The following is a 12,364-nucleotide window of genomic DNA, read 5'->3' as shown; positions in this document are numbered from 1 at the left end:
GGTGCTCCTGCCAGGCCCAGGGGCCATGGTGGGACTGAGGCTCCAGGGGACCAGGTCACCTGGCAAGGACCTGTGGCAGCTGTGGTCAGAGAAGGACCTGGCCAGAGCACCCCACCTGGGAGCGAGGTGGCAACATGCTGGCAGGGACTGCGGTCTGCTGAGAGCTGCAGCTCCATAGGCCATCAGTCCCTGGAGCTGTCTGCCAGATGCCTACATCTAGAGTAGCCAACACAGTTCTTACTCCATCTACCAGATGCCTACATCTGGAGTAGCCAACACAGTTCTTACTCCATCTGCCAGATGCCCACATCTTGAGTAGTCAACACAGTTCTTATTCCATCTGCCAGATGCCCACATCTTGAGTAGTCAACACAGTTCTTAGTCCATCTATCAGATGCCTACATCTGGAGTAACCAACACAGTTCTTACTCCATCTAACAGATGCCTACATCTGGAGTAGCCAACACAGTTCTTACTCCATCTAACAGATGCCTACATCTGGAGTAGCCAACACAGTTCTTACTCCATCTGCCAGATGCCTACATCTTGAGTAGCCAACACAGTTCTTACTCCATCTGCCAGATGCCTACATCTTGAGTAGTCAACACAGTTCTTATTCCATCTGCCAGATGCCCACATCTTGAGTAGTCAACACAGTTCTTAGTCCATCTATCAGATGCCTACATCTGGAGTAACCAACACAGTTCTTACTCCATCTAACAGATGCCTACATCTGGAGTAGCCAACACGGTTCTTACTCCATCTAACAGATGCCTACATCTGGAGTAGCCAACACAGTTCTTACTCCATCTGCCAGATGCCTACATCTTGAGTAGCCAACACAGTTCTTACTCCATCTGCCAGATGCCTACATCTTGAGTAGTCAACACAGTTCTTATTCCATCTGCCAGATGCCCACATCTTGAGTAGTCAACACAGTTCTTAGTCCATCTATCAGATGCCTACATCTGGAGTAACCAACACAGTTCTTACTCCATCTAACAGATGCCTACATCTGGAGTAGCCAACACAGTTCTTACTCCATCTACCAGATGCCTACATCTGGAGTAGCCAACACAGTTCTTACTCCATCTGCCAGATGCCTACATCTTGAGTAGCCAACACAGTTCTTACTCCATCTGCCAGATGCCTACATCTTGAGTAGCCAACACAGTTCTTACTCCATCTGCCAGATGCCTACATCTTGAGTAGTCAACACAGTTCTTATTCCATCTGCCAGATGCCCACATCTTGAGTAGTCAACACAGTTCTTACTCCATCTGCCAGTTGCCTACATCTTGAGTAGTCAACACAGTTCTTACTCCATCTGCCAGATGCCTACATCTTGAGTAACCAACACAGTTCTTACTCCATCTGCCAGATGCCCATATCTTGAGTAGTCAACACAGTTCTTACTCCATCTACCAGATGCCTACATCTGGAGTAACCAACACAGTTCTTACTCCATCTGCCAGTTGCCTACATATTGAGTAACCAACACAGTTCTTACTCCATCTGCCAGATGCCTACATCTTGAGTAGTCAACACAGTTCTTACTCCATCTGCCAGATGCCTACATATTGAGTAACCAACACAGTTTTTACTCCATCTGCCAGATGCCTACATCTGGAGTAACCAACACAGTTCTTACTCCATCTACCAGATGCCTACATCTTGAGTAGCTAACAGTTTTTACTCCATCTACCAGATGCCTACATATTGAGTAACCAACACAGTTCTTACTCCATCTGCCAGATGCCTACATCCTGAGTAGCCAGCACAGTTCTCACTGAGAGGGAGCAGGTGTATGAGACCTGGGCTGGTTGAGTGACGTCCCTGCAGGGAGGTTGGAGGAGATGATCCCTAGTGTCCCATCCCAGCTGGGCCATCCTGTGGCTCCCCTTCACTCCATGAAGCCTCCTTCCCCCATGCCAGACAGAATTCCTTTCCCTGCCCTGGCATTCTGCCTTCCCCTGAAACTTCAGCCCTTCATGGCCTCACACGTTGGTTTTCCCTGCTGGTTTTGCTCACTTGGATCAGGATTATTCTCACTCTTTCTGTGGTTCTCCATCCATCTCCTCATCTCCAACACCTCCTGGGGTGTTCATCCCTGCTTTTTTCCCCCCATCTTTGAGATTTTAATACTTTCCTTCTGCCATGGTCAATGCCTTGCCCACTCTTCCCTAGCAGATGAGAACTTCTCTGCTCTCAGCTCCCCTCACACCACTGCAATCCAGAATATCAAACCAACTTCATTTCCTTTCAGTTTTGCCTTTATTGGCCATAATTTCAGTGAGCTAAAACCTTCCTGTGGAAAGAGCTGCCCCCCGAGACTGAGCACCCACCCTGTGCTGCTGGCTGTTCCTGGAACACCACTGTCAGTATTCTGCTTCCCTTTTCCCTCCTGACCTTCCAATGACAGACACCAGCACTTTGGCATCACTCAAAATAAACCAAACCCCCTAAGCCCACATTTGCTCCCAACACAGGCACAGAACTTCCACTTCTTTACTGGAAGTGCTCAGCAGAACTCCCTGCACTCCTGTCCCAATGCTACACTCTGAGCACTGTGGCATCACAACCTGCTCTGTGGTTCAGAGCCCCGCAGATGCCCCCAGCAGCCACACCCTGTGCCCTTACAGCCCTGCCCACAGGCTGCACAAAACAGACCCTTCAGGATCTTGTTGGGGGGTTTGCTCTTGGCAGCCTCCCTTCCACAGGAGGAGTGGTCTCTTCATGGCAGTTTGTCAGCAGGCTGGCTCAGAGCCTTACCAAGCTCCTCTGCCTCCTCCTGCAAGTCATCCTCCAGCTCATAGTCCACAGCCAGTTCGGTGTCATTGTGGCAATGCTCAGCCTCCTGCCTGCCCTGCAGGTACTGCTGTGGGGTGAGGTCATCGTCAGGAGGCTCCCCTGATGGCTTCCTCTTCCTTTGCTTCTGCATCCTGCTCAGTTGCTGCTTCTGCTCCTCCATCCAGGCACTGCCTCCCATCTCTCTGGACACTTTCAGCCTCTTATAGTCCATGATCTGCTTATGGAGTGCTACATGATCAATACCGAAGAGATTGGGGCGCAGGGGAGGCTCTACAGGCTGAGCTGCTGGGGACAGCAGCTCCCTTGGGGAGGAAAAGAAAGGCTGTGAGTTTCTCATAGATCCATGGAATGGTCTGGGTTGGAAGGGACCTCAGAGATCATCTCCTCCAACCCCCTGCCATGGGCAGGGACACCTCCCACCAGCCCAGGCTGCTCAAGGCCTCATCCAGCCTGGCATCCACAACCTGCCTGGGCAACCTGCTCCAGTGTCACCCCACCCCCATCCTGAAGAACTTGTTCCTTTCATACCCAGTTTAAGGCAGCGAACAGAGATGAAAACAGACACTTGTCAGATCCTGATTCAAAAACCCACCTAGAATCATCCTGAGGCAATGTTTCTTCTTCTGGAGGTCCAAAATCAGCAACTGAGAGTAACTCCTCAACCTGTGGACACATGAAGGCACTGCTCACACTTTGCTCACAAGGAGCAGACCAACCCCCAGCAGCAAACTGCTGACATGCTTGGAGCAGGAGGAGCATGGGGTGCAGACAGAGCTTTCTGATGCAGATGGGTAGAGCAGCTAAGTCAGTGCTCTCTACGGCCCTGAGCCCTGCAGCATGCCAGGCCACCATGTCTGCATGTTCTGGGCTCTGCACAGCAAGTCACAGACTGCAGTTACCTCTCTCACAGCTGCACCTTCCCTGTCCTTCACAAACACCACTGGGGGCATGTTGCCCACAACCTGACGGCTGGTCAGGAGGTACCTGGCAAGAAACCACAGTGGTCAGCACATGGGCAGCAGTCAGCACGTGGGCAGCAGTCAGCATGTGGGCAGCAGGCACCCTGTGGGCAGCTCCAAGCTGGGACACTCACTCCAGCAGCACTGCAGACACCAGGACGTGGTTTGCAGAGCTTCACTCTGGTGGGTCCCCATCTGGTCAGTGCCAAGCAAAGAGCACTGCAGAATCCCTGCTCTGAATGCCCCCCACAATGCTGCTAGCTGCAAATCCCAGAGCACCCACGGTGCCAGCTGGGGCTCCTGCATGCACAGGGTTCTCCTCACACCCCCTGGCTTCCTCACAACCCCTACAGGGCTGAGAGCATTGGAGGACAGAGCTCTCACAGCAGGGCCAGACCAGTCCTACGTGCAAGCTGCAGGAAGGACTGGCAGGGCTCCCCCCACCTCCAACACTCCTTCTGCAGGAGTGGAAGTTGTTGGGAGCAGAAGGCAGCGCTGGCTGGAGCCTAGGGAAGCAGGGGCACAGGAAATGCTTCCATGCCACCTTCCCCATGAGTGAAGAGCTGCCCTCCAACGGACTGGCAGGAAGCAGAGGCTGTGCCAAGGAAAAAGGGAGAGACAAAAATCTCTGTGGCATGCTGAGAACTCTGGCAGCAGAGGGTGAGTGGCTGTGGCTGGGCTGGGCTGTGGCTGTGTGGGGTGTGCCCCACAGCAGTACCGTATGCGGGGGGCACTCCTCTGCAGGACCCTTTCAATGTAGCTTTCCTTCTCCGTGGTGGCAGCAGGGTTCCAGTAGATACGACAGGCTGAGAAGTTGGATGCCAGGGACACCTACAGAAGGGAAAATGCTTCTTTAAAACCCCATCCATATACACCACAAAGCCTCCCACTGATCAGCAGAGGACCAAGCTGGAGGTGCAAATGCTTAGGAAGCTCTCTCCTTTCATCTCTGCTCCCAGGCACAGTCACTCCAGGCTGCCTTTGGAGTTCAAAAGAAGCCAGAGTTTACATCCAGTGCCTGAAGGGCTTTTTTCAATTTGTCATTGCCTTCTGTCCCCTTCAGCTGAGATAAAGCAGAGGAGCAGCCTGGCCCCACCTGGGAGCTGCTGCATGTGCTGCATTTAGTCAGCACAAGGCTGCTGCCACCCAGCCCAGCCCAGAGTGACAGCTGGAGCTGAAACATGCCTGGCTTGCTGTCAGCCAGCTTTGGTCTGATGGTGACAGAAACATCACTGTGATGCAAGAATGCCTCCAGCTCCAAAGCCTGCTGGGCACCTCCTGTGCCTACAGCTGCAGCTCAGCAGCAGACCATACTCACAGCTGTGCAGCCTGCAGCTGGAAGTGTGTGCAGGGGCTGAAGCACAGAAGAGAGACTGGCAGCATCCCTGGGAGATGAAACACAGACTGGATTCTGAGAGGCTTCTCCTGCTGCCATCCCTCACATCCAGCAGCACCCTACAGAGCAGGTTTCACCATGGGAGTCCACTCAGCAGGCTTCAAATGCTCTGCTCAGCCAAAAGAGGCAGCAAAAAGAGGGAGGAGAAAGCAAAGTGCCCAGGGGAAGGCACAAACAGAGCCAAAAAGTTCCTCTTGCCCTCAGAATTTTCATCATCTGCCTGCAGGTAGAATGAATTCACTCAGCTGTCCAAAGCAACCACTTCCATCAGCTCCCTTGTCATGGATGCAGCCACTTGCTGCAATTCCTTTCCCATGCTTCTAACCAACAACCAAGCTGAGTCCAGCAGGCCTCTGAGCCAGTCACTGCTGTAACTACAGACCACAAACAAAGGTGTGGAGGCTGTCCCCAGAGCAAAGTTTCACCTTCCCTTCCTAACCCAGGAGCTACCACAACAGCAGCCACAGCTGGGCACAAATTCCAGGCCCTCCTGGACCCCTGGCTGTCAGTGTCATTTCCTTAGGCTTGCACTAAGCTCGTGGCCCAGTTAGGTCTTCTGCCAGTGTAAAGATGCTGGTGAGGGACTCCAGGAGCCATCAGCTCTCACAGAGCTGCAGGAAGAGAAGACCCTAGGAAAGATGCCTTTCTGTGAGCCAGAAGAGGCTCCTGCTCTGGGAGGGCAGGGCAGAGAGCAGCAGTAGCAAAACCCAGTCACACCAGGAGACTCACCAGAGCTGGCCCAGGCAAGCCTCTGCTAAGCCACATACAGCAGGGGCAAGGTGAAGCCAGAGCCCTGCCACAGCAGGAGCAACGAAGCAAACTCTTCCTGCACACATGCCAGCAGTCAGGGCTGCCCCTTGGCATTCCCTGGCACAGCAGCTCAGCATGCCCTGAAGCCTGGGCACTTGCCTTGCAGATGTCCAGCCGGAGGTCATAGAGCTCCTGGCTGATCTCGCAGGTGGTCATCATGTCCGCCAGAGCCTTGTGAATCAGGCTGTTCAGGACCCTGCAGCGGATGCTGTCTTCCTTCTTGGTTCTCCTCTTCTCATCCTGCGGCACAGAGGCCACCTCAGTTGGCTTGAGCATCTTGAACACAAACCAAGAGCCCAAATCACCACACCGCTCACAAAGTGTTCTGTGGAGTCCTGTGCACCTTGCTGAGCCTGCTCCTGCAAAGACACTTCACGTCCTTATGTCCTGGGAACTTCTCAGCTCCCAGGCCCCTTGCTCCTCGTTTGTCTCAGCCCTGCCTTCTCATCTCTCCGACACTCTGTGCAAGCGCTGCAGCTCTGTTTGCTGTCCCACAGCAGCTGCGAGATGCAGAGCAAACACAGAAGCTGCTCTCTGCAGCTGGTAGAGAGAAATTTTCCAGTCCTCTGCAATGGGCTCAAGAGTGCAGTGGAGCACTGGTGGTGGTGCAGAGGGCAGCGCAGCCTGGAGAGGAGGTGTCCGTCGGGAGTTCCTCCGGGCAGCGCCCCTGGCACTTCCCAGTGGCACTGAGCTCCACGGCAGGCTCGTCCCTGCCTGCACAGAGAAAGCAGCAACTGACGAGCTGGCACTTACCATTCTGGACCCCAGGGTAGGGCTGTCGTACCAGAACTTCTTCCTTTGGAAGAAAGGGAAGGAAAACAGCTTGACCTCGGCAGCCGAGCGCCCTCCCCGCCCCTGTACGCGGCCTCTCCCCCGAGTGCTCCCGCACCGGCCCAACGGCGAGAGGCTGCCCGGCGCCCCCACACCCACTTGTTTTTGCGCAGCATTTTCTTCAGCAGGTTCCTGGAGCCGCTCAGAGCGGCGGAGCTGCGCAGCGTCCGGGCCCAGCGCGGCATCGCAGTCGCCCGCGCCCCCCACATGCTGCTGCTGCTGCTACTGCCGCCGCGGCCCAGCTCCGGCCCTGAGCTCTCGGCGTTGCCGGCTCCCCCTGGCGGCCCGGCGGCCTGGAGCTCTTGGCGCTGCCGGCTCCCCCTGGCGGCCTGGAGCTCTTGACGCTGCCGGCTCCCCCTGGCTCCCCCTAGCAGCCCAGCCAGAGCCCATCTAGCCGGACCCAGGATGTCTTCAGGGATGGAGCCTCCACCACCTGCCTGGGCAATCTGTGCCGCGCGGCCACCAGCATCCTGGCCTGGATCAGCAATAGTGTGAAGAGCAGGAGTAGGGCAGTCTGGGGAAGTCCCCACTGACTGGAAAAGGGGAAACATAACTCCCACTTTCAACAAGGGCAAGAAGGAAGAACCAGGGAACTACAGGCCAGGCAGTCTCACCTCTGCCCGGGAAGATCATGGAGCAGATCCTCCTGGAGGCACTACTGAGACAGAGGAATAGTGAAGAGGTGATTGGGTACAGTCAGCATGGGTTTACCAAGGGCAAATCCTGCCTGACAAACCTGGTGGCCTTCTATGAAAAGGTCACAACATTAATAGATGAGGGGAGAGCAACTGATGTCATTGACCTGGACCTGAGCAAAGCCTTCCACACTGTCCCACACCACATCCTGGTCTCCAAACCGGTAACACATGGGTTTGATGGGTGGACCACAAGATGGATAAAGAACTGGCTTGATGGCTGCACCCAAAGAGTGTCTGTCAATGGCTCCATGTCCCAGTGCAGGCCAGTGACAAGCAGAGTCCCTCAGGGCTCAGTCCTGGGACCAGTCTTGTTCAACATCTTTGTCAGTGACATGGACAGAGGCATTGAGTGCACCCTCAGCAAGTTTGCTGATGACACCAAGCTGTGTGGTGCAGCAGACAGCTGGAGGGAAAGGATCCATCCAGAGGGACCTGGACAGGCTGGAGAGGTGAGCACAAGCCAACCTCAGGAGGTTTAACAAGACCAAGTGCAGGGTCCTGCATCTGGGTCAAGGCAATCGCAAGCACAAATACAGGCTGGGCAGTGCGTGGCTAGAAAGCAGCCCTGAGGAGAGGGACTTGGGGGTGCAGGGGGAGGAGAAGCTCAGCAGGAGACAGCAGTGAGCACTTGCAGCCCAGAGAGCCAAGCAGAGCCTGGGCTGCAGCAAGAGAAGTGTGGCCAGCAGGGCCAGGGAGGGGATTCTCTCCCTCTGCTCCACTCTGCCGAGAACACACCTGGAGCTCTGTGTCCAGTTCTGGAGCCTCTGTTCCAGGAAGGATCTGGAGGGGCTGGAAGGTGTCCAGAGCAGGGCCGTGAGGATGAGCAGAGGGCTGGAGCTGCTCTGCTCTGAGGACAGACTGAGACAGTTGGGGTTGTGCAGTGTGGAGAGGAGAAGGCTCCCAGGAGAGCTTCTTGTGGCCTTCCAGGATCTGAAGGGGGCTCCAAGAAAGCTGGGGAGGGACTTTTTAGGATATCAGGGAGTGACAGGAATGGAACAAAGCTGGAAGTGGGGAGATTCAGACTGGATGTGAGGAAGAAGTTTTTCCCCATGAGAGTGGTGAGAGCCTGGAATGGGTTGTCCAGGGAGGTGGTTGAGGCCTCATCCCTGGAGGTGTTTAAGGCAAGGCTGGATGAGGCTCTGGCCAGCCTCATGTAGTGTGAGGTGTCCCTGCCCATGGCAAGGGGGTTGGAACTGTTTGAGCCTCGAGGTCCCTTCCAGCCCTGACTGATTCTATGATTCTGTGATCGTGCCCCTGTACTGGGCACTGGTGAGGCCACACCTTGAGGTTTGGGCCCCTCACTCCTGGAGAGCTGGAGCAGGTCCAGAGAAGGGCAAGGGGTCTGGGGAGCAGGGCTGGGGAGCAGCAGCTGAGGGAGCTGGGGGTGTTCAGCCTGGAGCAGAGGTGGCTGAGGGGAGACCTCATTGCTCTGTTGAGCTCCCTGAGAGGAAGCTGCAGTGAGCTCGGGGTTGGGCTCTGCTCCCTAGACTCAGATGATAGAAGGAAAGGAAATGTCCTGGATTTGTGCTAGGGGAGGGTTAGGTTGGAGAGGAGAAGAACCTTCTTGAGGGACAGGGCTCTCAAACAGCAGCACAGGCTGCCCAGGGCAGGTGGTTGAAGCTCCAGCTCTGGAGACGTTCCCAAGAGGCAGAGGTGAGGGCCATGGCTCAGCCTCAGCAGAGTTAGGGAAGGGTTGACTCAAGGACCCTAGAGGGCTTGCCCAGCCAAAATGACTCTGTGTGACAGAAATTACAACTAGGCAAGACCCTTGAGCTTTTTATTGGAGCTGATGACAAAATACTGCTGTTTTCCACCCAGAATCACCTGTGGTTACTTCAGTGCTTGCAGGTCACACAGTGTCCATTTTACCTGTATGGGGCACACCAAATGACTGTCCCCTGGCACCAGGACAGCCACTCGTGGCCCCAAGATCAAGTGCAGGCCTCCTCAGGGCAGCACCTGGTTAGGGACAGGGAGCCCTGCCAGCCCAGCCCGGATGCTCTCCACCATGCCCTCCATCATGCGGCGGCGAGTCTGCCGCCTGGCACTGCCAGCGTGTGGACTCAGCACCACGCTGCCCAGCGTCAGCAGGGGGTGATCCCTGGGGGAAGGGCAGGAGCACAGAGCCAGGCGCTCACACAGCAATCCCCTCTCCATCACCGGGAGGGAGCGGCAGGTGATCGAAGTAACGAGCAGTGAAGAGCAATGGCCTTGCCCCGGCGAGCTCCCAGGAGCCCTGACTGCTGCCCGGATACCTGACTGCTGCCCGGATCCCTAACTGCTGCCCAGAGCCCTGACTGCTGCCACGAGCCCTGACTGCTGCCCGGAGCCCTGACTGCCGCCCGGAGCCCTGACTGCTGCCAGGAGCCCTGACTGCTGCCCAGAGCCCTGACTGATGCCAGGAGCCCTGACTGCTGCCCAGAGCCCTGACTGCTCCCAGGAGCCCTGACTGCTGCCCAGAGCCCTGACTGCCGCCCGGAGCCCTGACTGCTCCCAGGAGCCCTGACTGCTCCCAGGCATTCTTTTGGTTCTTGGGGTTGGAGGCTGCTTTTGGTTCTGAGAATCTGGATCTTTGATATCTTGCATTGTTTATTGGAAAATGATTATTGTCTGAGCGTATTCATTTAATGTTGAAGTTAAAGTTATAACTCTGTGGAATTGGACATCAGTCAGAATCTAAGCCCAGCCCCTCTGATATCTGAGAGTAAGCTGGAACACCAGGCGGTTTATTTTCTGCCAGACTGGTTAATGATTAGGTTCAAATGGGGGCAGGTCAATCTTGAGGAGAAATCTTGGAAAATCTTGTATTTTAGAACCCTGGAAACAGCTAGGGGAACGTGTTGGTGAAAGTCTGAGAGGCAGAGTTCGTGTGGGAATGTTGGTTGTATTTACTGTAGAAAAGGTGGAGGGGGAACATTGGAAAAGAGAATACTGGTGATGTGTTTGGTGACAAGGAAAGAGAAGGAAGGAAGCAGTTGGAATTAAATTGTGTTACACTGAAAGGGACTAGAGGAATTTACCAGTCTCCCAGCTAAGACTCTGGCTCTAGCTAAGCTGGGGAAGGAAACGTTAATTGATAGAACTAATAACAAATAGCTTTAAGTGACCTATAGGAGGGTACAAGATTTCAGAATAGGTAAGTGGGAATTGTTACACCAAGGCAGGTCATGGCCCCATATCCTCATACCATTGTAACCAACTTCCCTGCTCACACCATTATTATCTGGTACTTGATTTAAAGCATGCCTCTGGGCGTGCCTGCTTGCAGAGGGGAGCAGACTGCAGTGTGCCTTGGAAGGGGAGCAGGAGGGAAAAGGGAAAATGGTGAAGCAACAGCTGGTGTGATCTGAAACCTTTTAGCATCTATGTTATAAGCTTCCTTGCTGAGGACATCCCTGGGCTTCCTATTTGCCTTAGAGCTGTTCCAGGCACTCATGGTGCAAGACAATACCTGCTCCAGCCTAGAAAGCTTTCTGAGGTGGCTATGCTGAGGTTTCATGGACAAGTAGCAAGCACTTCCTGCTGTAGGCTAGAGTTAGATGAAGCCCTTGAGCCAGGGAAGGTTATCAAGACCTGCCTGGAGCTGTCTGTGGTTCTCGAATGAATTGGCTGGGTAGGCTCCTGGTGGTCATGGCAAAGGACTTGCACTTGTTCTCACTCATCTTTTCATTGGGATTCTCAGAATTACTGAGCAGAAATGGAAATGTCAATGCAGCTTCATTGGTTCTTGCTGCTTCTGCTTTCTGGCAGGTGCCAGGTACCAGCCTGAGACATGTGGATATAGCACTTTGGGTCATGGTTTAATGGCTGTGGTGGTCTTAAGCTGATGGTTGGATCTCAGAGGCCCTTTCCAACCCAAACAATGCTGTGATTCTGTGAAAGCCTTGCAAGGGATACCGGGAGAACTCGCTCCATCCCCAGGGATCAGGTTACTGCAGTATGGGGATGATTTGCTGCCACACAGGAATGGGAGGAGGTGGTACAAGAAGCCATGGTGGAATTGCTTCATTTGCTTGGGAAAAAAAAAAAAAAAAAAAAAGGCTTAGGGTATCTGAAAAGAAGGCACAAATGGTGGAAAGGAAGGTTAAATATCTGGGACATGTTTTGACTGAAGGTTTGCAGTGTATTGATCAGAAAGAGCCTGAGGAGTTTTAGAAATACCAGTGCCTAAAACAGAGAGTTGTGATGTTTTTAGGACTAGTAGGGTATTTCAGGACCTGGATGTGTGATGCAGGGGGTTACATGTGAAGGGGGACATGCAGCAGGTGTTTGGGGAAAGACTGTAAATCCTGAGTACCTTAGCCAGGGGGGAAAGGGAGAGAAGTTTGCACTCAGGAATTTAGGATAAAAGGAGAGCTGTGCCTTCCAGCAATTGGAGAGACCCCACAGGGAACTGTCCTGTGGACTCTCCCTTTATTCAAATAAAGTTTTACAAGACTCCTCTGTCTCCATTGTGAACAGCAGCTTCTGAATCAGAAGGGTTTGCTCTACCACCACAGCTGCAGCAAGAGAGCAGTTTGCCCAAGCAATGGTTTTCTCTTCTCAGAGGTGGAGCTCCCTGACATCTGATTCCAAACACAATGACTTGTGCAAATGCCCTGAAGCAGTGGCACCAAGGGAGTGCCTAGAGTGGGATTCCAGTGCTGTGCTCCTGGAGACTTGTGTGTTTCCAGGCAGTTACAGAATGGTGCTGGAGGCTCAGAGGGCTCCAGTGTCCTTCCAAATACCTGCACTAAGTTGAAAGGCTGGAGGCAGAGTGCAGAGACTTCTGGCAGCACAGAGCCAGCAGCACTCCTGATGAAGAGAAGCTTTCCTTCCTGATGGGCTTCACACTTCCCTTCTCTCCTAACCTCCAGCCT

The 12,364-nt window shown here is 54.0% G+C and overlaps 1 protein-coding gene across 1 annotated transcript; it reads right to left on the bottom strand.

Moving 5' to 3' along the window:
• Positions 1-2,265: 2,265 nt before the first annotated feature.
• RBFA (ribosome binding factor A) lies at positions 2,266-7,016 on the bottom strand. Its single transcript, XM_054381778.1, has 7 exons — positions 6,907-7,016; positions 6,730-6,772; positions 6,076-6,252; positions 4,489-4,601; positions 3,711-3,795; positions 3,404-3,474; positions 2,266-3,113 (listed from the first exon to the last, which is right to left on the bottom strand). Exons 1-7 carry the CDS (start codon positions 7,014-7,016, stop codon positions 2,735-2,737), a joined length of 978 nt encoding a protein of 325 aa, XP_054237753.1. The 3' UTR covers positions 2,266-2,734.
• Positions 7,017-12,364: the final 5,348 nt, after the last annotated feature.

This window comes from Indicator indicator, chromosome 6 (genome assembly GCF_027791375.1).
Source record: "Indicator indicator isolate 239-I01 chromosome 6, UM_Iind_1.1, whole genome shotgun sequence".
Lineage (NCBI taxonomy): Eukaryota > Metazoa > Chordata > Aves > Piciformes > Indicatoridae > Indicator > Indicator indicator.
Note: the sequence above shows the minus strand (reverse complement) of the source record. Positions and strands in the feature narration are given on the sequence as shown.